Raw genomic sequence first — 26,601 nt, forward strand, 5'->3', positions numbered from 1 at the left:
TGGAGCGTACAAAAATATCTGTCACGTCAAGGTCACGCCCTACCGGCCCCGGAAATAAACTATAATGAAAAAAAAACCGGCCAAGTGCGAGTCGGACTCGCGCACCGAGGGTTCCATATAAATATTTTTATTATATGATGTAATTAAAAATTTACGGTTTTCGCAATTTTTCCTTTATCTGTGGTATAAGACGTTGCTTCGTACCAAATTTCAAGATTCTGAGTTTACAGGAAGTACCCTGTAGGTTTTGATTCCCTTGCAAGTTTCGAAAATGTGGAAATTTGCAGCATAAACGGCTGTATCTTTTAATTGCGTTGGCTTAGAAGTTTGATTTTTTCACAGCTCCGAGGGACAGTAGACCTGAGTATTTGATATAAATTTCAGCTTGATAACTCCACGCGTTCCTGAGAAAAAGGGTCTTGACAGACGGACTCTGAATCTTTTTCTCTTAGTCAATAAAGTGTACTGGGCAACGACCTCTTCTTTCTGCCAAAGTAAAAAATGTATCACGGGCAATATAGCTACTCTACTACATACTTAACTACAGAAAAAATATTCAATAGATGTATGTATATGTAAATACTTTATTGTACATAAAACACAAAAATAATACAAAAAGAAAACAACAAAACAAAATAGGTACTCGTTGTAGTTCCATACTATGAAAAGCTACCTGGATTTTAAGCTGATGTAGTTAACGACTTATATAAAAAAGCATTTTAATAATATTGTTAGAATCATTTAACTAGTGGTCTTGAAATCAAGTTATTTTCCGATACTCGCACATCTAAATAAATAAAATAAAAATAGCCTTTATTCGCTGATAATAAAATACATCAAATAGTTTGTTGACACCAGCCACATTCGTATCAGGTTGTCTCCAGGACATAGGCCTCCTCCAGCCGCTGCCCTTCTCCTCTATCCCTCGCTTCTTTTCTAAACTCTTTAGGCAGGTCATCCTCCCATCTCATGTGTTGCCTTCCTCTGCTTCTTTTGCCATCCCTAGGGTACCAAAGTGTGACATCTCTAGTCCATTTCTCTCTCGCTGACCTTATCACATCCGTAACCTTTGTAGCCTTTCTAATTTTGGTCGCACATCTAGGTTATATCAAATTAGCTAAAATACTCTCGCGCCAGGCGCGCCGAAATGTCTAGTCTCCTTAAATTAGGATTAGGCGATGCTGTTGAAGCTGCGTCGTCACGTTTATATGGGTCGTTACGAAATGGACACATTTTTTTTTTTGAAAAATTGGGAACTTTTTCTACGTCAAAATCAATAGTGCTCGTGATTCTGAGAAAAGAGAACCTTACTATTACCTAATTCTATAAAAAAAATGTTGCGCCCATTAAAGTAAAAATGCTTATTTTCGGACACAGTTGTTAGATCGATATTTCACCGTGCAGAACCACCTACACTGTCCCATCTGAACTTAAGTTATCATTGCCGAGTAGCTGAATAACATTAGTAATGGCTACTCAATAATAGATGGCACTGCTTGTCCGTGTGTATGATACCGATTGGAGCAGTGAAAAAAACAATCTTCTAAGTCAACTCAATCAAAAGACATAAGTCCTTAAACAAGGTGTTACCATACTAAATTGCCGCGGGGAAATCAAAACTTACAAAGTACAATATACCTAATACAATACAATTACTCTTTATTGTACACCATGGCTCTGTGCACGACATCAACGCCACCTAGCGTCCGCAACTTTTATGGCTCTGATGCTCTGACGTTTTGAAATTTCATCGCGACATTTTGACAAAAATCAAACCTATAACGTATTAATTTATAAAACAAAATAACTGTGATACCGTGATTTGGGTGGACAAAAGGTTGTGAATTAATTTTTGGTCATTAAAATTAAATGAGGTAAGTAAAATTTATTCAAAAAGTGTGTTTTATTTTCGTTATGTCAGGGTTTGTTTACTTCATGTTTAGTTGTACTTTTACTGTAAAACGAAAAGATAAAGCTATTTTATTGCTTTCTTTGAATAAAAGTAAAATTATATAATTGTTCTTATATCGCTAGTAATAAACTAAATATAGTTTTCAGATCAAAATGAGTATCATTTTGAAGACCAGTTTTGTGAGTATCACTCAATATAAAATTTGAACCACAAACCGTTTCATAAGGAAAATTGTGGCTGGACATGTCCGAGATGTAGAGGAATTAAGAACAAAACAGGGACAGTGTTCAATAATTCAAGCTGGCATCATAACACAAACATCTATTACTAAAATTAGGTAGTTAAAGTCTATACAAATTGCTTTGTTAATGACAGATTCATATGAGTATGACAGATGACAGAGCCAGAACTATTTCTACTTTTGGCCACCATGAGCGCTGCGATAGATTTCATCACCCCCACCTAGTACTTCGCACCCTCCTAATACCGAAAACAGGTACACAGAGAAAATTACAAGGAAAGCAATAGGATTAGAGAAGAGTAGAGAGTTGCCTTAAAAACTTAAAATTTGGTATAAAGATAGCTCTTGCCGTAGCATGTATCGTTCATATATTGTTTTAATAGCTAGCATGACTCTACACTACAGTGCTCGATCAATCTTGTGTAACTCGGTAGGATTGTGACTCCACAATGTAAAACTATGGGAACATTTTATAAAAGCTTTTATTTAACTTGGAATGTATTTAAATATGTTTAATGTAAGTATCTATGTATGTGCGGGTCAAATCTTGCAAGTTGAATTTGACCCACTTCCGGTGGTCCGCCCAGGATCGTCTCTGCTGGACGGAACTACTCAACGGTAAATGGCATCGACTTGAAGTTTGATACGGAAATGTAGATGACAATGCAAGTACAGCCACAAAAAATACAGTCGGAAAAAAACCTTGTATTAAAAATGATTTTTTTAAACATATTTAATTAATATAAATAGGGCCTAAAGAGAAATCCGCCACTAAGTCACTGTGCCACATACAGTGTCTTCTATTTCTATCATACATACGGAAAAGCAGTGCCAACTATTATTGAGTAGTCATTACTAATGTTATTCAGCTACTCGGCAATGATAGCTTAAGTTCAGGTGGGACAGTGTAGGTGGTACAACGCACGGTAAGCTATACATTTTTTTTTTTACATTTGGTAATCCTGGGTTCTCTTACCTCAGAATAACGAGCACTATGGATTTGAACGAAGAAAAGAAAAGTTCCCAATTTTCCATAAAAAAACTATGTGTCCATTTCGTAACGACCCAATTAAACTGTACGAAAAAAAGTCACTAAAGTAATGAAAAAATTAGGGGCAGGTTTTCTTCATCTAAATCAATAGTGCACGTGATTCTGAGTAAAGAGAACCCAGAATTATCTAATACTGATAAAAATAAATACCGCCATTTAAATTAAAAACGCCCAGGATTGTCCTTAAAAGGTCGATTTCTAGGCCCGAAATAGAATAAGCGGAGAGAGCAAGAGAGAAATTAGAGAGTCGTTAAAATATATAATGTTTTTAATACAAGAAGTTCAGGTCTTAACTGGAACACGATAGAGCGAACACTGCTGCTTAGTGGCAGAATGATCTTGTCAAATGGTGGAAGCTTCGAGTATTATGGTGATTTTTCACCGGCGAGGCCAGACTAGACGAGGCGAGACGAGACTTGAAATTTGTATGCATTCTCGCGCCATACAAATTTCAATGCTCGTCTCGTCTCGTCTCGTCTCGCCTCGCCACTGGAAAATCACCTTTACTCTGTCCTTTAGCGAAAAGAATGAGACAACAGAACATCTTTCATTTTTTTTTCGTAAAAATACTCTCAGGAGATCAACGTCAAATATACTTTACTCGAACCTTCGACGTGATTTTTCACGGTGACCAATCTTATAGGTACCTATGTGAAGTTACATACAACAAATTTGCAACAATATGAGAAAAAGATTCTTTAAAGATCCTAACATGGTTTCCTTAAGTGACACGATTAATCATTGGCTAGATAACCTTACCAGGTACCTACGATGCTTGAGGTCCCTAGTTCGATTTCCGGTCGGGGACGATACTTGTATGAAAAGTACGAATGCTCTCGAGTCTTGGGTGTTCTATGTTTTTAAGTATGTAAGTATATTCATTTCAATATATTTAACCGTTGCCCTAGTATTTATGCACCTATACATAACACAAGCTCTGCTTACTTTGAGATTGGGTCTGTTGGTGTCAAGCGTACCGATGGCACGAGTATCCATTTATTATTTAAAACGCATTTTTTTTCAGTATTCTGTTGATAAATAAAAAAATGTTCTTTATAAATATCACCGTTCGGCTTAGTTCCCAGGAGGCTGGCAGCGATTCTGCGTTGAATTGCCAGCCTCAATCGTTGTTGCCTTTAGTGTATATTTTAATTTATCTTTGTTTTTTATCATTTAATAAAATTGTTGATTAATTAGTGGTATTATTTACCTGATAAAATTAGAATAAAGTGTGATATCTAACGAAAGTGAATGTTGAACAGCCGAAAGGAGATGAGAGGCGTCAGTTGGCGTCGGTGTTCTGCGAAGGCGGACATGTCTAGCGCTCCGTTAGTGTCCAAGAAAAGTTTCGTGAACACATTGATTTAACATTCCGCTTTTATCTAACTGAAAGTCAGAAATACAGCTCCATAATTGGATACGGAATTAATGAGGATTCTTTCGATCGGAGATTTCGATGTTAGTCCATAGTTAAAAACTAAGTGTATGTACTTCTAAAGTTTAAAGTTAAAAAAAAGTGTGAGTCGTGGTTAGGATTTAAAAAATTCAACGTATACATTCCGTGTTAGCTTTCATAAGTCGCTATTAAGCATTTGTGACCGTAATAAGTGGTCTCGTGTAGTCTCAATCAGTTAAAAATTAAGTGTAGCTTAAAAAGTGCGTACATTTCAAAGTAGTTCTTAGCAACTGAAAACTCAAGTGCAGAATTTTGTACACTAAAATTATTTATGACGAGTAAGTTGATTGATTACTGAGTGCATTGGAAAAAAAAACTCCAAAATGGCAACAGAAATCCAGCTCCGCCCCAACGAAACTTACGAGGACTTTTACAACCGCTGCAATAACCTAACATTCTTCGACTGTAGCGAGGCTGAAATGTTATGGTGGCTGATGGGTTCCCGGAGGCTGCCTCTGACAGAAATAGTGCCCATCAGTGTGGTATTGGTCGTGATATTCCTGACCGGAGTGATCGGGAACATTTGCGTGTGTGTCGTAATTGTCAAGCACCCTGGCTTGCACACTGCCACGAACTATTACCTCTTCAGCTTGGCTGTCAGTGATTTACTGCTTCTTTTATTTGGTGAGTACTTAACTAAATGAAAATTTGAATTTTCAGGGATACGGACCTCAAAAAAATCCGGTCAAGTGGAAATAGCGCACAGAGGGTACCGTATATCTCTAAAAATAAACGAACTAGGCATTATTGTAGTTAACTGTTTTTTTTTAGTTCATTACGAGCTTGAAATTTACGTATATTTAAACGTTATAGAGATAAAACGAAAACAAAAATAATACGTCTCTTGTACGGGATCCCTTCATAATTATTACTTTAATTTATTTAAAGCGTATGAATGGACTGTTAATAACTAAAAAGCAAACGAAGAAATAATATGATAAAATTGAAATATAATATTTTGACTTGATAACACAACCACACAACACAAAGCAATAATGACAAGTATCACATATAAGAAAAATATACAAAAAAATAATTTTACAAAAAATACACCAAAAAGTACAAACTCCAAGGAGTTTGCTACATTTATATTATTCGTTGTTGTTGTGGCAAGAAATATATATATACCCTATCATACTCGTAGCTCTGCTTTTAATTTTATACAGAACCCTCATTGCGCGAGTTCAACTCACACTCGGTTAGTTATTTCTTTAAATTTATAGCCCCAAGGAAAGGATTCTTGGTCATTTCAATCTGCAAGTAAAAAAAAGGTTTTATACCCCGATTGTATTCCCGTGGGAATATCGAAAAAAAACTTCCGTTTCCACCTCGAAGGATACTTGAAGGGTATAGGATAGGGTTCCATAGCCATTACCAAAAAATCAAGTAATATTTTTCTAAGGATTTCATATTGTGTACTCTTAAACTACTTACTAATGATTCTCAAGCAATCATAGCCGTTATAATTTTTCTTGTAAATTTGATATACTCACTACCATCCTGAATTTTTTCAAATTTTTCCACCCAACAGTTCAGATTTTAGAGAAGAGGGGGGGGGGACGTTCGATTTTAATGAAAATTTGCACTTTTAAGCTGAATATTTCGCAAACGGACATCGAAAATGACAACCACTCTCAATGCTTTTAAAAGACCTATCCAACCCCCACCTATACCCCACACTGTAGGATGTCGAAAAAAATCACCCCCACGTCTATGGGAGGTTGGAGGTAGGTACCCTAAAAAAAAATTTTTTTTTTGTTTTATTTATTTTACCAATTTGTCGGCGTGACTGATATGTATTCATGACAAATTACAGCTTTCTAGTGCTAACGGTCTCCGAGTTTAGCCGCGAACAGACAGACAGACAGACGTAGCGACACTACATATAAGGGTTCCTAGTTGACTACGGAACCCTAAAAAAGATTTAAAGTTTCACATTTGTTTTGTGCATTATTATATAGACTTCGGTTATACGATCATTCTGGCGTCAGGTCAGTACATTATTTTTTCTGTCACTCTTATGGGATTAACGAATATTATAAAAAACGTTTAATTTTCATCAGTCTGGACTAGGGTTGTAACGGAGGCCTTCTTAGCAGAGGCGGAGGCGAATGCGGAGGTGAAAGTGGATGTGGAAAAAAATACATAGTAGTTTATGCTTTATTGAACTCAAAAATCTCAAAAATTTCAAAAAAAACTACCAAATCTCACTTGTTTTCGGCGTCATCGTGCATGTGACTTAAATAAACAATTACTTTGTACAAAATCACTTTAAAAAATCGCGGTTCAATCAAAGATATACATTACAATTTCGTACGTCCAAGCAACGACACAGGTTGATTCCTGTCGTGTGTTATTTGTCTTACGCCCGCCCCCACCCCGACCGCGTTCCCGCTGCGCGCCGAGATAATGAAATGAGAAATAAACCTCCGTTATAACTCCGCAAAAAAAATTGCGGAGGCGGAGGCGGAGGCAAAGATACGATTTCTTGCGGAACTGCCGCAGTATCGGAGGCGGAGGCGAAGTTCCGTTACAACCCTAGTCTGCACCACCAGTCCATTAGTCTGAGAATTCACATTGTAATTCTGTACCTAATCATTCCGACCAGAATCATGGACTGAACTAACGCCAGAATGAACGTGTAAAAGAGCCAAGACAAGAAGGGCCTTTTCAACCACCTGGATCCCAGTAAAAAAAAAATATGCCAAATGTAGGTACTTTAAAGAATTTAAACTAGAGTTTTGAATCTTCTCTCGTTGTGTTATTTTTAAAAGCATTTAAGTTCTGTATGAAGTACGCCCGGTAATTTAGGCTAAGTTTATTTAAGTGATGTCAGGACTTACCGTGGGTGTTCATTTAGCTCTTTATTTAGACGCAATCCAGTACCACTACCATGAGTTTACAGTGACCGTACTTGATAGCGACGGCGTAAATTATTTGTATGGAGAATTGTACAGCGCCTCTACAAATAATTTACGCCGTCGCTATCGAGTACGCGCGGTCACTGTAAACTCATGGTAGTGGTACAGGAGGTTAAGTTTTTTACGTACTTACTTACAGGCTGGTGGGTGTGAAGAGGAATTTTTAAATAAGTGAGTAGACAGGCTCGTGGCATTTGTTTGCTTTTTTGCTCGAGAATTTAATCAAAAATATATCATTAATTTGCAAAACGAACTTTTTCAATCTGGCATAGAGCCGTGAATTAGTTGGGACAAAGCCTCCTTCTCCTTATTGTCTACTGCTGACTAGCTGTTGCCCGCGACTCAGTCCACGCACAATTTGTATATCCGTATCGCGATGAAAGCTGTCCTATGTCCTTCCCCGCGATTTTTAGGCTACCTTCCTCCCATAGACGTAAAATGGTGGTTTTTTTTTCTCTCGACTAACACTATATTGTGGGGTATCGTTGGATGGGGGTTGCTAAGACAATTTTTCTATTCAGTGTCTGTTTGCGAAATATTCAACTTTAAAGTGCAAATTTTCATTGAAATCGAGCGTCCCCCCCCCTTAAAATCTAAACTGATGGGTGGAAAAATTTGAAAAAATTCGGGTTGGTAGTAACTTTCAAGGAAAACTATAACGGCTAAGTTTGCTTGAGAATTATTAGTAGTTTTACTATTAAATAGCAGCCTAAGGTATAAAATATACCTAAGCTTGGAAGATTTCGTTTCCGTATAAAATACGAAATCCTTAGAAAAAGCTTACTTAATTTTTTCGTAATGGCTACGGAACCTTATTTTGGGCGTGTCCGACACGCTCTTGGCCGGTTATTTGCTCCTCATCTGCTGGCCAGTCAGCAACATCTTTTTAAAAAAAATTGGGATCATATTCCAAGTATCTCAAAAAAACGGAATGAACTACTGGAAGTACCTCCTTATTGCGCTTTTTGTATCTTTTGATTTCCTTAATTTAGGTAGCTCAAAAGCAACGTATCCCGCGTTTTCATTAAAATCGCAATTCTTAATAAATTAAAAAATCCAGTGCAATTTGACTACCAGGGAATAAGAAGTCAGTTGCTCTGTCAGATTGGTTGGCGCTTTTTTATCTTTTGATTTCCTTACATCCTTAATTCAGGCAGCTCAAAAGCATCGTATCCCGTGTTTTAATTTAAATCGTATTTTGTGTACGTTGTGTGTTAATCGCTTAATCCGTGACGTCGCTGTTTTAGCCATTGATCTCTCTGTGGAGTGTTCATCGTATAAAAAAGCTTCCGTGCTATTGCAAATGCATGCCATGGGATGCATGTATAGAATGTTGAGGGGAATAAGGGTATCTCCGTTACAAAGCCCAGTTTATTGAATCAGGCGTTACTTTGCGGAGGTACTTATCAATTAACTAAAAGAATTTCTTTGCTCACCCGCGACCTTATGATAGCTAAGTTTATGCAAAATATGCGTGTTGCTCCACCTCTACACTGTAAAAAAACACACAAATCACAGAAACCCATCTATCGCCACCACCACAATACACTGACGCGTTTCGAACTCAACCAGAGCTCATCTTCAGAGCAACACAACCGCACACCATACTACCAGATGTTATAAGCCCAGTTTATTTTATGTTAGTACCTAGTCGCCGTAAAAGAATTATCTGTTTCTTATGACACTTTGTTACCAGTAGGTAAAGCATTTGAACTGGTAAAACTATGAAATTAATGACAAAGCCCAATAGACGACACCTTACTTTGGTCTCTATTACTAAGCTAATGAATTAAAACACTATACCAACGACTATTAGGACGGTGACCAGCTCTTGGAAACGTATCTAATGCACAAGTAACAATATTCATCATGTCAGCCGAAAGACGTCCACTGCTAGACATAGGCCTCCCCCAAGGCTCTCCACTCAGACCGGTCTTGTGCTTTCCGCATCCACCGCGATCCCGCGATCTTAACCAAGTCGTCGCTCCATCTTGTTGGAGGCCTAACGACAGCTCGTCTCCCGGTCCGCGAACGCCATTCGAGAACCTTCTGGCCCCATCGGCCATCCGTCCTGCGAGCAATGTGCCCCGCCCACTGCCACTTTAGTTTCGCAATTCTTCGGGCTATGTCGGTAACCTTAGTTCTACTGCGGATATCATCATAACAGTAACAATATTAACCTACTTAAATAAATAAATAAATATCACGGGACAATTCACACCAATTGACCTAGTCCCAAAGTAAGCTTAGCAAAGCTTGTGTTATGGGTACTAAGCAACGGATAAATATAATTATATGGATAGATACATACTTAAATACATATCGTCGTATCCTACGATAAGAGCCACTATCACCATAGGGGCTTTTAGTTTTTATTGTAAAATTGAATTCTACACGTCAAGATACATGTTTATAACTTAAAATTATAATTTTAATATTTTTTTATTAAATAGTAAAAAAATAATTTTAAAAAGCCACAATTACGTATGTCTCACTTCTAACGCGGAGTAAAGCCAGAAATACGCTGCTGTCCTTATTCGCCGTGTAAAAAGGAGATACGCGGGCGCGACGAGGGGGCGCAAGCGCCGTTTCTGCGGTACTCGGCGGACAGCGCCGGGAGAGTGGCGTGCATTCGTAATGGTTATTTCATTTGTAAGATCATCTATTTTTTCGTTAATTGACAATGAAAACCATAAAACGATTCGTCGAGGACTTACACTAGTGAAAATAGTTACAAAGGATGGCGCTGAACAAAAGAAGTAAACACCAAGTAAATTTAGCGAAATTGATTTATAAAGTTTTTTCATTATTCAGATTCTATTTATTACTTATTTTAGGTTTACTTTTGTATTATTTATTTTTTTAGGTTACTTATTTATATATTTACATAGTTTAATGAAGAAATTCACACAATTTAATGAAGTGGTTATTATTACCTAGAATAAAGCCCGAACGGCTACTGCGGTCTTCTATCGCGTAATAGCTCAATTTTATTTGTATAGCAAATGTGTGGCCACAATTTCGGTAGTGTCCTTTTTCTATGTACGAATTATGTTTTGTTGAATTATTGCTTAAATATTCGCTTTTTAAAGATATATTTGGGTAGTTTACTAACATTGCGGCTTCATAGAATGAACATAATTGCTTTTTGATAACAATAATTATTTTGAAGGTGTGATTTTGCATGTCTGATTTTTGGGTTCTTATGGCACTTGAGGCCTTTTTCGCTGTATATTTTGGCATTCTTATATCTATTTACCTTCTAATTTCTTGTCAGTCGGCCAATAGGCTAGAATATTATTCTCTTATGGTTTCTTATAAAATTCGGCATGGTTTCTGTGACTGTTTTATTATTAATAATGTTTTGCCTGTGCTTTTTAATTTCTAACTATTTACAGAAAAAATAAAACGAGAAGTCTCACGTAGAACCTGAAAAGAACAAGATCGAGATTATTTGTTTAACAATCGGGACCATATTTTAGACAGTGTACCTAAGTTAAGAAAATAAAGATTACCTAAGCATAATTTTTTAAAGACATCGTTTCAGTATTTCTTATTATTTACATACTGTCACCGACAACAACAGCGGGTTTGATGTTAAAACAAACCAAATTAATCGCAGATGTTTTTCAGAGCTACAACACATAAATAGAAGACAAATTGATGAAGACCTAATTTTAAATAAAACGAAAAAAAATATTGGTGATATAATTTTGAAAATTTTCCAGGAGCAACACCGAAGTTTTTTCAATTTGAAAACGTTTATCTTCCTGCTACTGCTGAATTGTTTTCGCCTGATGACATTACCGAAGAAAAAACTGGCGAAAATGTCGAATGTGCAATGATTAAAAGACAATTTTAAAGTTTAGCTCAATTCCGTGTCAGATTGAAAATTTTATCCTTGTAGAAAAACAAAAAGAAACCGATGAAGTTCTAAATGATATAGTTATGCAGAGAGAAGAAATTATTCGTATTTTTTTCTTCGACGATGACATTATGCAAAAATAATTCAGTAGGTATAGGTAGTAGCGAGAAGTTGAAGGTTTTCAAGTTGACAAAAACTTCGGTGTGACTCCGGGAAAGTTTCCAAAATTATATCACCAACATTTTATTTTTTCGTTTAATTTGTACAATGACGGCTACTGCTTTTTAATGCATCTGAGTTTTATTTAAAATTCAGTCTTCATCAATTTGTCTTCTATTTATGTGTTGTAGCTCTGACAAAAATCTGCGCTGCGATTAACTTGGTTTGCTTAAACATCAAGCCCGCTATTGTTGTCGGTAACAGTCTGTAAATATTCAAAGTCAAAGTCAAAATATCTTTATTCAATTTAGGCTATAACAAGCACTTATGAATGTCAAAAAAAATCTTCCACCACATTAAGAAATAATGAAACGTTGTCTTTAAAGAAATGTAGTTAATCTTTATTTTCTTAACTTACACTGTCTAATATTTGGTCCCTATTACCAATTAATATACTTAGTTACGATTTTCGCGAAGACTAGAAAACAATAACGACTTATATAATAAAAGGTGAATAGAGGGACAAGGAGTGTAGTTACAAATATTGCAAGAGTAAGCACAGACCCTATAAAAGTGAATAAAGACAAGTATCTTTGTATCAATCAAAAAATAAAATAAAAAAAACCATGAAGAATTTCATGACTTTTTTATAACGTTACGTCATGAGAAAGGAGGTGTCGCTACTGCCGGTGATACAGACGATGAGAAAGAATAAGGAAAGATCCCCAATGAGTACCTACTGAAGACTGAGTAAATAATAATGTGCAATTTTATTTTTATATTAAGAGCGTAAAGAATATTTTGAGTTTCAGAAGTTAAACATTTATTTTAAGTATGTTTTTTTTAGTTTCACTTGCTTCCTTAAATGGGACTTGTTTTATTTTAGAGAATTACTGTGGCTACGTACCTACGCATTATGATTTAAAAAATCTTAAAAAATAAAAATTAAATATTTTTCTTATTTGCCACTTCTTCCTGTATTACAAGAAAAATACTAGAAGTTAAAAAATGTTGAAACGCAAATATTTTAACAACTACAATTTGGTCCTAATGGTAGTTGTGGCCTCGAATTTTTCGACGATAAAAGGCACAATGTAGCTTATGGCCCTTTAAAACTCATTTAGTCCGACGAAAAAGGATTTAAAGGACAAAATCTATCTATAATGTATCATTAAAAACATAATATTTTTTTAACAGAACCCTAGAACCCTAATACACATTATTTAATTGCAAAATTATCAATTCGCTACTTATATTTTGAAAGAAACACAAAAATGCTTCTCCTGAAAAGTGAGCATTTTGTAATTGTGGCTCTTATCGTAGGATACGACGATATTAAACACCCAAGAACCGAGAACAAACATTCGTATTTTTCATACAAATATCTGCCCCGACGCGGGAATCGAACCCGGGACCTCAAGCTTCGTAGTCAGGTTCTCTAACCACTAGGCCATCTGGTCGTCTTACTTAACCTAATAGTGCACCAAAACACTACAAACTTGGAACATGTTTCGAACATTACATAAAGTAATCAACATATTTGAAGTTACTACAAGGATTGTTCCCAAAGGATGGCATTACTTACTCTTAGGGGCTGTTTCACCATCCAATGATTAGTGTTAACTGTCGGTTAAAAGTGATGCCGTCTCCGTCTATTCGAACAAAACAAATAGAGACGGCATCACATTTAACCGTCAGTTAACACTAATCAATGGATGGTGAAACAGCCCCTTTGCCCCCAGCCTAGTGAGCGTTTTTTTTTTTTTTTTTATTCGACTGGATGGCAAACGAGCAAGTGGGTCTCCTGATGGTAAGATATCACCACCGTCCATAAACATCTGCAACACCAGGGGTTTTGCAGATGCGTTGCCAACCTAGAGGGCTGAGATGGGATACCTCAAGTGCCAGTAATTTCACCGGCTGTCTTACTCTCCACGCCGAAACACAACAGTGCAAGCACTGCTGCTTCACGGCAGGATTAGCGAGCAAGATGGTGGTAGCAATCCGGGCGGACCTTGCACAAGGTCCTACCACCTGCGTCTTACTATGACTATTGTGATGCTGGTGGGACTGGTCGAAAATGATACGGATGATGTGCGGGCCCCCAGTCTATCGATCATCTCTTGAAACATTGTCCTATTTTATAACCCCCGACACAAAAAGAGGGGTGTTATAAGTTTGACCGCTATGTGTGTCTGTCTGTCTGTCCGTGGCACCGTAGCTCTTAAACGGATGGACCGATTTGAATGCGGCTTTTTTTAACTGAAAGCAGGTTTTCTAGCGATAGTTCTTAGATATGTTTCATCAAAATCGGTTCAGCCGTTTTTGAGATATTGAATTTTGAAGTGACAAAGTCGGGGTTTTTCCAACTTTCTGTTGGTTAGGTTATCAACTGCACACCAGGTTAGATTTTTTTCCTCAGCGACTAGAGCACTAAATCATCATACTAATATTATAAATGCGATTTTTTGTGAGTGTGTGTGTACGTTTGCTAGGTACTTCACGCTGAAAACGGCTGGATGGATTTTAATAAAATTAGGTATATATAAGTCACTGACATAGCTGGAAAAATATGCAAATTGAAGTGGCCATGGGCAGGCCACATCGCTCGAAGAACAGATAACCGTTGGGGGAGAAAAGTCCTCGAGTGGCGACCACGAACCGGAAGACGAAGCGTTGGCAGGCCTCCCACCAGGTGGACTGACGACATCGTGAGAGTAGCGGGAAACCGGTGGATGCAAGTGGCGAGTTGTCGTTCATTGTGGCGTTCTAAGGGGGAGGCCTTTGTCCAGCAGTGGACGTCTTCGGGCTGATGATGATGATGATGATGAGGTATATATAGATAGCTGGAAATCTGTAAAGGCTACATTTCCACAAGATAGGGACAAAATCTCGAAATCTCAACATTTTGTGTTAAGAGTCATGTTGATTGTTGTTTTTTTATGCAATGTCAATGGAAACCACGATGGTAATTTTCAGGAATTCCCACGGGAATTTTTGTTTGTTACTCCTGCACGCTAGATTTCGATGAAATTTGGATGTAGATCAGGACATCTGGAATAATATATACGCTACTTTTAATCTAGATATCTGTATAGATTCAATCGGTATTATAAAACTCCATTCATCCAGTTTATTTAATTTTAAACATGGACGACTGCACGACTACAAATATCCAACGCAAAAGCGGCTATGCATTGCTTAACCGCCTACTTCGCGTGGGACTAAATCGAGTTTATCCATTTCAAAATCACCTCATAATATCACTGTCTATTTCGGTATTAGATATCCTTAATGAAAGTTTCATACTTAGATAATGTTCATGGGATCACAGCCTGTACGGTCAATTTAAATTCGTCAAGTCAAATTTAAAGTATAGACTAGGGACCCCCTAGGGTTCCGTAGCATCTGTATCAGGGGTCCGCAATAGGTCCTAGGTAAAATCAGCGTTATAATACTTAGGCACTTATACTTACAACAGCATGATGCTGAGTCGTTTCTTTTCGACATCATCAATTTTTTTTTTGTAATTTGTCTATTATTTTAAGAGTGCGTGGACTTTCAGATCTATTGTCAAGAAGACATTAATATCTAAGGCGTATTATAAAGTTAATGATTATATCATGGACAGGGATATTTGAAAATAATTCCGATCCGCATTAGCGATCCCTTCAAATAGCGTACCTACTGTGTTAAAAATAAAGTTGTGTTAAATACTTGTGATGTATAGATATCATTTAATAATATTGTAAATTTGTTAAATAAAATATACCTCGTTGAGTTTCTTGCCGGATTCTTCTCAATTTCGGTTCGGTTTATCCGAACCAGTGGTATTTTTTTTGACATTCAAAGTGCTTGTTATAGCCTAAATTGAATGAAGATATTTTGACTTTGACTTTGACTTTGATGTCGAATAAAATTATGTCTATGTCAATGTCTATATACGTTCCCAGAGTGAGAGAGCTGGGCTGTAGTTCCCATACGGGCCTTGTGCGGAGTGAGAACTTGCCACATCATTGAATTACTTTGCAGGTTCCGAGAAGCTCGAGGTAAATTCCTTTGAAAACGAGTCTATCAGTCTCTCAAAGAGCTGGCAACGTGATACCCCTCGTGTTAGGCGGCGGTGATTGCTTCCCATCAGGTGATCCACATGCTCATTTTCCCCTTCTTATATAAAAAAATAATAATAAAAAAAGCAGACCCAAGAGGAGATGGCGGAACGACCTGGGCGCTTTTCAGCTCGATTGGCAGGAGCATGCTCATGATAGGGAAGAGTGGCGAAAGAAAGGGGAGGCCTTTGCCCAGCAGTGGGACATATTACAGGCTACATAAAAAAAAACAAATAAATTCTTGAACCTACGACCCTCCGCTTGAGATTGAGAGATAGGTCAGACAATGGTCTAGCCTAATGAGGCTACTCACTGATTTTTTGTACGGCTTAGTTCTGACTACTTAGTGCTAACGATTAGATACCGTTTTATCCAGTGCCGGATTAAGACTATTTGATGCCCTAAGCAATCCACGCCTGTGGCATCCCCCCCACCTCCCCCTTCCCATGAGTAGCGGTAACCAGCCTTGCCTTTTATTATGTGCTAGCAAATTGCTTAATTTGCTTGTGGGCTAATCCGGCACCAGTTTTATCGAACGACTTGCGACGTTTTTGCAAAGAAAATCGCACACGTATACAAGCAATAATGTATAGATTAGATTAGATTAGATTAGATTTATTTATTACCTTTTGAAAAAATACATTATAAGCACATGTCAGTTAATTATAAGAAATTCACAAAAGGATCGTCAAATGTATACAAAAATAAATAAATCTTATTAAGTATAATAAATAGTCAGCGAGAATAAAAAATAAATAAATTTAAAATGTCAAATTAGAATTCAATTCAATAATAATAATTTAATAACAATAATTATAATTTGGCACAAATACTAATGTGCTACGTGTGTGAATTTGTATTATAACCGTACACTGCCGAATAAAAAGCAAAATATCTTGAACTTATCGCTCGATCAAGCCTGTGACAAATACCTCAAATACCTCCTGCTGGCTCCTGCTGAGGCACCGACTTCATGCTAGTAGAAAATTATTTTCTATTTTTTTGTGATCGGTTCTATTTTTTGTTAAAAAAACTTTGTCATATTGAGATAGGAGATAAAGAAAGCTTAAAATCTTGCTAGAGACCTTTGTGTGTTAGGTTTATGAATTCCAGCTTGATAGATAACTATTTACACGCGTTCCTGTGAAAATGAGTCGGGGCAAAAATATCTAGACCAGGTAGCCATATTCAAATTTGAATCCGTTTCACTTCTAACCTTTTTTCTGACGTGCCCAAGGAATATTAATTCGTGGATTGGTCGCGTATATCCATTGAAGCGTAGGAAGTGGGCCTTTAGTTGGACGTGAGGAGCTTAGTAACGCCAGGTAATCTTTATAGGGAAACACGAAGGCAGTTAGCTTAATAATAAATTATTTTGTGTTTAAATGACTTTACATGATATTTTCTCAGTTGATTTCAATAGCTTTGTCTCATATTCTCCTTGATATGTATAATATTTTTTATTTTTGGCATATTAGCTTTCGTTTATTGCGATTATGTTCATTTAAACATTTATGTTTATTATAAGTTATCGAAAATACAAACTGAGACATGGATGCACAGAAAAACCAGAAAAAGAGACCAGCACTGGGAATCGAACCCAGGTCCTCAGCATTCCGTGCTGCGTGCTATAACCCCTACACCACTGCTGGGCAGGAATCTAGACACGAATTTTTCCTATGCATACATATCTCATGTTGCTTATTTCTACTTTGCTACTTAAGCAGCAGCACTAGCGACATCTATGTGGCGTCGACACACTCTTTCGGAACCAACCGCTCACCCAGACAAGAGATGTCGCTACTAAGCAATCAAATTATGATTGGTTTTTTTGGAGTATTTTTGTATTTTTTTTTCAACTCCAAATTTGTTACTTTTACGGGTATTATTATAAGTTGTTAATAAATAATGTGGGAGATTAAATGGTAAGGATCATAAATATTCTTTATTTTGCTTATCGGAGCAATAATCACAATTAGCAATTAAGCATAGTTATATTTGCACAGATATAGAAATAAACACACCGATATAAAAGTAACTGAGTAAAGCTATTAAATCTATTTTATCTCTGAGCTATTTTGGAAGAAACTTATGAACAATATCTAATTATAACAACAGAAATAGAGATAACCTTACGTTACGACAGTTCAATGAATTAGTAGAGAGTATAGTATTATGTTATCACATAAACAAATGACGTCACGCTCAGCTAACAATATCAGGGGTCAATCAACTGTTTAGTGTAGCTTGTTGCCATGGTAGGGCAACCTTGTTGCCTCGCCCACGGCGACTTTTTGTAGCGATGCTGTCGCGCGTTTTGTAAATGCTCGACAGCATCGCTATTAACGCGCGTTAGTCGCATTGGCAACGCGCTACTAACGCGCTACAGCAGTGATTCCCAAAGTGGTCCAGGTGGACCCCCAGGGGTCCACGGGAGACTTGCTGGGGGTCTACGTAGGCGTGAACAAAAAATGGGGGTCCATAAGATGCTAATGGGGGGTCCACGAAAATTTATCTGCTTTTGATAGTAAAGAGCCAAAATGTAAGCATAGTTTTTATAAGGGCCTACCTACATTGTTTTAAGTACCTAACTAAGCAGATAATATTTTAATAAGGCAAGCGACTGGACAGAACTCAGAAGCAACACAATTTTTATTTTTTGGCGACTTTAAGAATGTGGTAGAAATGTAGCAGCAGGGGGTCCACCGAAACCAGTAAAATTTTGAAAGTGGTCCACGAGAAAAATAAGTTTGGGAACTACTGCGCTACAGCATCGCGACTGTATCGATGCAAACGAGCGACGGTTTCGGACGACAACGTGGAGAGAACGGAGGGAGGGTGTGAAGGGAGGAGGGTGAAGCGCGACAGTAGCGCGTTTGCATCGCGACTTCGTGGCTATGTGGGCGAGGGTACACAGCTAGCGACCGCATCGCGACTGTATACATGCGAACGCGCGACTGCATCGCCACAAAAGGTCGCCGTGGGCGAGCGGCCGTAACGTCTCCTGAGTCACTTATTAAAAGTATGATTTTATGGGGTAGAATTTCACTTAAAAGTTAGGAGTTGTGAATGTTTTAAGGTAAATCCTTCATGGCTCATCTCCTAAACATGCTGCTAATAGTATACATTGCAAACATTTTTATAAGAAAGTGTATCACTGAAGTCTCCTGAGACTCCTGAGTCACGGGACAGCATAACATAAACTAAACCCGGCCAAGAGCGTGTCGGACACGCCCGAAATAGGGTTCCGTAGCCATTAAGAAAACATTAGTAATATTTTTCTAAGGATTTCGTATTTTATACGGAATCTTCCAAGTTTAGGTATATTTTATACCTTAGGCTGCTATTTACTATTAAACTTGAAAATACAAACTGAAATATAGATGCACAGAAAAAACAGAAAAATAAGGCCATCACTGGGAATCGAACCCAGGTCCTCGGTAATCCGTACCGCGTGCTATATAGCAATTAGCAATTTCGGTTTTACGGGATGACCGTAAAAGTAAAAATTTGGAATTGAAATAAAAAATACAAAAAGATTCCAAAAAACCAATCATACTATTAAACTACTAATAATTCTTAAGCAAATTTAGCCGTTATAGTTTTCCTTGAAAGTTTGATATACTTACTACCATCCTGAATTTTTTCAAATGTTTCCACCGACCGGCTTAGATTTTAGAGGGGGGGGGGGACGCTCGATTTTAATGAAAATTTGCATTTTAAAGTTGAATATTTCGCAAACAAATCACTGAATCGAATCGTTTTAGCAAACCCCTAATGTTTTTAAAGAGCCTATCCAACGATACCCCACACTATAGGGTTGGATGAGAAAAAAAAAATCACCTCCACTTTACGTCTATGGGAGGTACACAAAAAAAAATTTTTTTTTTAATTTTTATTGTACTATTTTGTCGGCATAGTTTACATATATATCTGTGCAAAATTACAGCTTTCCAGCATTGATAGTCCCTGAGCAAAGCCGCGGACGGACGGACAGACAGACATACAGACAGACAGACAGACATGGCTAAACTATAAGGGTTCCGTTTTTGCCATTTTGGCTCCGGAACCCTAAAAAGTAAGTTGACCCCTAATACAAAGGGCTGTTACGGATAGAATGCAAGTAGGCACATAATTAGACATCGGTTTATATGCATTTGCATGTTTGCATATGCAAATGCATATAATTCTATTTTTATAGCGTTATTTTAGTTGTTTTACGTGTTATTTTATGCTTATGCCATCGAAACGATCGAACTATCTACGAAAATCTTATTTTTGTTAAAATACTCAGACTTTAATGGAATTTTGGATAAAAAAAAACAAAAAAATATCAAATCAATCAACATGGTCCCATTTAGCTGTAGAAATAGAAAATATGTATATACATACAAATATAATGTGAAAATAAATGTACCTAAATTCTAATAATAAATGGTTTTTGATTGTGCAGCTTTCGCCCTTTTTTGTTGCATATTTGTATGAATATTTTGGCATTTTGATGGTGTATCTAATCCGATGTTTACACATTAGTAATTTTGAATAATGAAAAATTAATTAAATACAGCTTTCTACCACATATAAATGCGAAAGTAACTGTATGTTCGTATGTCTATTATTTATTCACGTCTAAGCCGCTGAACCGATTTATAGCCGCCGAATAGATGAAAGATAAGTTTGAGTCCCGGGGAAGGACATAGAATAGTTTAATCCCGGAAAATTGCTCAGTTCCCGCGGGATATAGCGATAGCCGAATTCTTCGCCGATGAAGTCGCGCGCAACAGCTCGTAAACAATTTATCCCTTTACGTAGCTAAACAAACACACACACACACACACACTAACAAATTAATCACACGAACGGCCACGATAGGGTTCCGTAGCCATTACGAAAAATTCAAGATTTTCACTTTGTGTAAGGTATGGCCTTGGTATGGCGTCTAGCTTTTTGTATGTACTCGTCACCTTCCAAATGTAATAAACTACGGCGTAGCTGCTCTACGCAGAATGCCTACGCCGTAGAGGGTCTACGACAATTTTGTATGCGTATCTCGTTGACACGTTGTAGCGAAAGAAATTGGAAGGCTACGAAATGTAATGCTCATATTACTTTTAGTCACCTGTGTCGCTTACAAAATTATGGTAATAATGCTAGCGTTTACCCGCGGCTTCGCATGCGTAAATCATTAGATACAGCAGTTGAATTGAAATTCCGGGATTTTATTAAGCTCTCATGGGAATTCCCTTAAATAAGATCGTGGTTTTCATTTACGTTAAATTAAAACACCCATGCCAAATTTCATGACTCTAAACCCAGCGGTTATTATTCAGAGATTTTATCCCTATCCCGTGGGAACATACATACATAAAATCACGCCTCTTTCCCAACGGGGTAGGCAGAGACTACATCCTTCCACTTGCTACGATTCTGGCATACAACTTTCGGTTCCTCTACATTCATCAATCTTTTCATGCATGCACGTCGGTTTAGAATATCGGGATAAAAAGTATCCTATGTGTTATTCCAGACGTCCAGATACCTACATACCAAATTTCATGACTCTATGCCCAGCGGTTGTTATTTAGAGATTTCATCTTTATCCCGTGGGAATATCGGGATAAACGTATCCTATGTTTTAATCCAGGTTATAAACTTTTTGCCAACTTTCATTCAAATTCGTCGAGCCGTTTCAGCGTGAAGAAGTAACAATCATACCCACTCACTCACAAACTCACTCACTGAAGTCTTAGAATTGAAACTATCATAACGATCAAGAAATTAAAATCAAAATATACTTTATTTGCTAGAATACAGTCAAGCGGATGTTGATGTGTATAATTTGTGTGCAGTGTATTCTGCCTGCTAATTGGCATGCAAATATTCAGTGTTAATTACAGTCTTAACTTTAATAAATATTCTTTTATAGAGTAAAATGCATATTGAGTCAAAAAAATTAATACAAGTTTCTTAAACTCTTGCCTTTCTGGTGCTCTTATAAATTCAGGTAACCTATTATACAATTTAAGTGTCATATCGAATGCACTTTTTGCACATAAGGCTGTTTTTGATCGTTTGTTTACGATTTTATGTCGCTGCCGTATACGATTAAAACAGAGAATTGGTTAATATTTGACTTAACATACGTAGCTGTTTCGAATATATATAAACAGGGAAAAGTTAATATTTTTAATTCAATAAAGTAAGGCTTGCATAATTGAGTTGGTTTAAGTCCACAAACAGAACGAAGACACTTTTTTTGAGCCTTAAATACCAACTCCCGATCCGTCGAATTGCCTCAGAAGATGATACCATAACGATTCACAGTAACTTAAGGAAAAGACTAGTTAATAATAAAGAAACGCGTAACAGCAGGGCTACTACGAAACTCGAAACTCGAAGTTCGTGTCGTGCTGTCCCTCTGACACTTATACTGTTTAATACGAGAGCGAGAGGGATGGTATGATACGAACCTCGAGTTTCGTGTTTCGTAGTAGCCCTGCAGTTCCTGAGACTGTCGACTCGGGCCAGACTTCTTTTACAAAACTGACAATTGACGATCGCTTTTCCCGCGTCCAGATCTCAGGCTCTGTCAAGCGCGCCACGCATGGCAACACTGGCGTTTCGTAAGTGCTATAATGCCATTCCTAATAAACCACGCATGGTAATGACCATACTCATAATTCTACATAATATAATATATTATATTTATATTGAACAAGAATTGTTCGTTTAAAGGTATTAGATTAACTATCTCATTAAAGCCAATAACTACCGGATACATGGTCATCCTACATGAACTATTGAAGTGAAGTTGATATCTAAGGGGAATTCCCCGTAATTCGTATTTATTACGTCAATATTCACGAGTTTGGCAATGACAACTTATTATTCAGAAGGTTAAGTATAAAGCTTTTGAAAAAGGTTATAAGCTCATAGACAACGAAATTAGTAGGGTGACCAAGAACTTCTGTTCACTCAAAAAACAGTGGTTCCATTTAAGTTTGACTTATATAATTCTGACCGCTGTCAATTAATGAATTAGATTTTTTTTACCTGATCACTGATTAAAAATCATCTTGTATATTTATAGACCGAAATGACGTAGACAGCGGATTTGAAGTAGCGATTACAAGTTTAATATGGATATGACTAGTGCGATTGGTTAGATAGATACGAGTATATAGATTTATTTATTAGATATGTATGTATGTATGTAAACTCTTTATTGCACATAAAAAATAAAAATACAAATACACAGAGAGGAGAACAAAGGCGAGCTTATCCCTAAAAAGGGATCTCTTCCAGCTAACCTAGTTAGGAAAAAACATTTGGTTATATAGAGAGATATCATGTTGTTTATTTGCCTTTCAATTATCTTATTACTTACTTACTTACCGCGATGAAATCTTATAGATAATTCAATAAAATGTTATTCTTGCAACAAACTATCATCATCATCATCATCCCAGCCTATATATGTCCCACTGCTGGGCACAGGCCTCCTCTCAGAACAAGAGGGCTTGGGCCATAGTTCCCACGCGGGCCCAGTGCGGATTGGGAACTTCACACACACCATTGAATTGCTTCACAGGTTTGTGCAGGTTTCCTCACGAAGCCGTGGTGGCCTAGTGGTTTGACCTATCGCCTCTCAAGCAGAGGGTCGTGGGTTCAACAAACTATATGTAAAGAAAAATATTTTATTCTAATTAAAGTAGTTTTATACCGTTCAAACATTAAAAAAATGAAAAATAAATACTTACTGGTACTAGTCTTATCCATATTAAACTTGTAATCGCTACTTCAAATCCACTCTCTAGAAATGAGACATCGCTCATATACATCATATTATTATGGGCTTTGCACCTCGATCGTGTAATGAAAAGGACGCCCCACCACGCGAATCCTGTCACCCGCGTCAATCCACGCCGACTACTCACGCATACAAAATATAGAGGCGCGAAAATAACATTATTAAAAAAGGTACAAAGTAAACGTGCTTTGAGCGCGCCGAAAATAAAGCGTGCAAAGGTGACAAGTATATGCGGCCTAAGTTGTTCTGGAATAAGTAAAATACGCCCTGCTTGGCAGTTATATGAGGTTACTAGATTTGCGGAACCGCGTGGAATTCGTTATCGCGCGCTATTCCCTCGGGAACTGTGCATTTTTCCGAGATAAAAAGTACTCTATGTCTCTGGCCGATAAACTAAGTATGCTTATGCCAAAAAGCACGTCGATACGTCGTTCCGTTTCGACGTGAAAGACGGACAAACATAGAAACACACACACTTTCGCATTTATAATATTAAGTATGGAAATGTACCCAAGTAATCTAGTTTCATCATCAGCCGGAAGACGTCCACTGCTAACGCCACAATGAACGACAACTCGCCACTTGCATCCACCGGTTGCCCGCAATTCTCACGATGTCATCAGTCCACCTATTGGAAGGCTTGCCAATCGATGACGTCATGTTGACGTCGCGAATATTCAATAATCGTAAATTTTTCGGATTCAAAAAAAATTAGGGATTAATACAAATTTTCTTTGTCTAAGGTATTAAAAAAAATATAATAATAAATTAAAAATGTAGATTTATACCTACTAATAAAAGAAGTAAGGTATTTAAATCACACCCATTGACCATTCCCTCCCACAGCTTCCCACCATCAATTCAACCATTCCCTCATCCAATGTATTTCTTTCTTTATTTCCTCCTCCTTTTCTCCAAAACAACGGAAACAATTTTTTTTTAAATACAGAAAATGGTTCAGGAGAAGTGAAGAACCTATGAGAAGTGTATTTTCATATATTTTTTACGTTCATGTCACCCAATATTCTCATTCTCATTAGGTACACTAGATATTCATAACCTACAACCTTATACGGTGCCTCGATGCGCTAGTTCTACTGGCCAGTTTTTTTTTACAAAATCTTACTTTGTTCCAGGTCTGCCAAACGACTTGTCCGTGTACTGGCATCAGTATCCGTACAGCTTGGGCATAGTGTTCTGCAAGCTAAGGGCATTCATATCCGAAGCGTAAGTACTTATAACTCTTTATCTCATCATTATTATATCTGGCGTTGGACATACGCCTACCCTATAGACTTCCATCAAATGACAGAGTTCGCATACAAAAACTGTCATTTGGTTGCGATCACGACCATCGGAAACGTTAGGCTATACGGCCTCAGGCAAGGGCGTCGCCAGGGGGGAGCAGGGAAGGGCAGCAACCAAACCAAACCAGTCCTAAGTCTGTAAAGCAACCAAACCAGTCCTAATTCTGTAAAGCAACCAAACCAGTTCTAATTCTGTAAAGCAACCAAACCAGTCCTAATTCTGTAAAGCAACCAAACCAGTCCTAATTCTGTAAAGCAACCAAACCAGTCCTAATTCTGTAAAGCAACCAAACCAGTCCTAAGTCTGTAAAGCAACCAAACCAGTCCTAATTCTGTAAAGCAACCAAACCAGTCCTAATTCTGTAAAGCAACCTAACCAGTCCTAAGTCTGTAAAGCAACCAAACTAGTCCTAATTCTTTGACTTGACTTGCTTGATCGATCATTCCTGTACGTTGATGTTGTTTTAATTAATCAAATTATTCTAGATCCTTACGTAATTGAATTACAATTGAAAAATGTAGCAATTCACAAAAAGAGGATCCTCACATGCAAAAAGTAAAGTAAAACATACATAATGTAAATAATATTTAAAAAAAATCGGCCAAGAGCGTTTTGGAAACGCCCGAAATAGGGTTCCGTAGCCATTACGAAAAAAATAAGTAATACTTTTCTAAGGATTTCGTATTTTCTACGGAATATTCCAAGTTTAGGTATATTTACACCTTAGGCTGCTATTTACTCTAACTACTAATAATTCTCAAGAAAACTTAACCATTATAGGTTTCCTTGTCAGTTTGATATACTTACTACCATCCTGTTTTTTTTTTAATTTTGCCACATACAACACACACACATTGTCATGGTCTGTAAATTTAAAATGAAGCCACGCTTCTATTTATTTAACCGACGCACAATGATAATTACCTAAGTACATTATTATTAAGAGCGTTTATACCTGCTGAGCTGACAACGTTGCATTTTTATTAGTTTTTCTCGATTATTCCACAAAAATTGAATGAGAATTAAAAATGTTGTCTGATAGAACACTTCTTAATATATAAGTTAATGTGTCTACTCCAATAATTATTTGTTATAAAAACTATCAAAAATGCAACGTTGCCAGCTCACCAGGTATAAACGCTCTTAAGTCTTGCACACAGCGGCGTAAACGCGGCGTCGATGCGCGTTTGTTATGAAACAAACGCGATACACACGCGAGTCCTTTGGCTGCTCTGTGGATGCGATATGCGACAGCATCCTTAGCAGCTGAAAGCATGCGATGATATCCAAGTAGCTGAAAGCATCCAATGGCATTTTAAGTAGCTTGTAATAACTTTGTCGCGTTTTAGTCAAAGTTGTATTAAAATAAGTGGGAGCGCCAAAGTTCGCATACTTTTTCGCTAGAAAGTTCGCTAGTCATACCGTAATTTTTGTCCGAATCATCGTTTGTCATAATTTTATCTCATCGAAACATTTTTTTTTTTGAAAATTTTGTATGGTCATCCTATAGAAAACTATAGGTTAGCTTAGGTTTGTTTTATAACAATTCTAAACAATCATTGGATTCAGAGAAAAAAAAGAGTTATGATAAACGATTATTCTGACAAACATTACATTCGGACTTCCAATAAGTATGCGAGCAGATATGGACCCTATGGATCATAGATTTCGTCAAGAAAATATTCTCCTTACAAAAACAATGTCCTAATTGAGTTTTCGTATTTTAAACAAACAAGTTAACATCATTTTCATTTCCAAAACCCGCGCAA

General features: G+C 37.1%; 1 protein-coding gene across 1 annotated transcript in view; it reads left to right on the plus strand.

Moving 5' to 3' along the window:
* Nucleotides 1–4,510: 4,510 nt before the first annotated feature.
* The window catches only part of LOC141435767 (neuropeptides capa receptor-like), a 151,655-nt gene continuing 129,564 nt past the window's right edge, over nt 4,511–26,601 (plus strand). Inside the window, exons 1-2 of the mRNA XM_074098579.1 lie at nt 4,511–5,284; nt 24,661–24,751. Of these exons, the coding sequence (XP_073954680.1) occupies nt 4,984–5,284; nt 24,661–24,751 (392 nt within the window). The 5' untranslated portion in view covers nt 4,511–4,983. The remainder of the gene's footprint in view (nt 5,285–24,660; nt 24,752–26,601) is intronic.

This window comes from Choristoneura fumiferana, chromosome 15 (genome assembly GCF_025370935.1).
Source record: "Choristoneura fumiferana chromosome 15, NRCan_CFum_1, whole genome shotgun sequence".
In the NCBI taxonomy this organism is placed as follows: Eukaryota; Metazoa; Arthropoda; class Insecta; order Lepidoptera; family Tortricidae; genus Choristoneura; species Choristoneura fumiferana.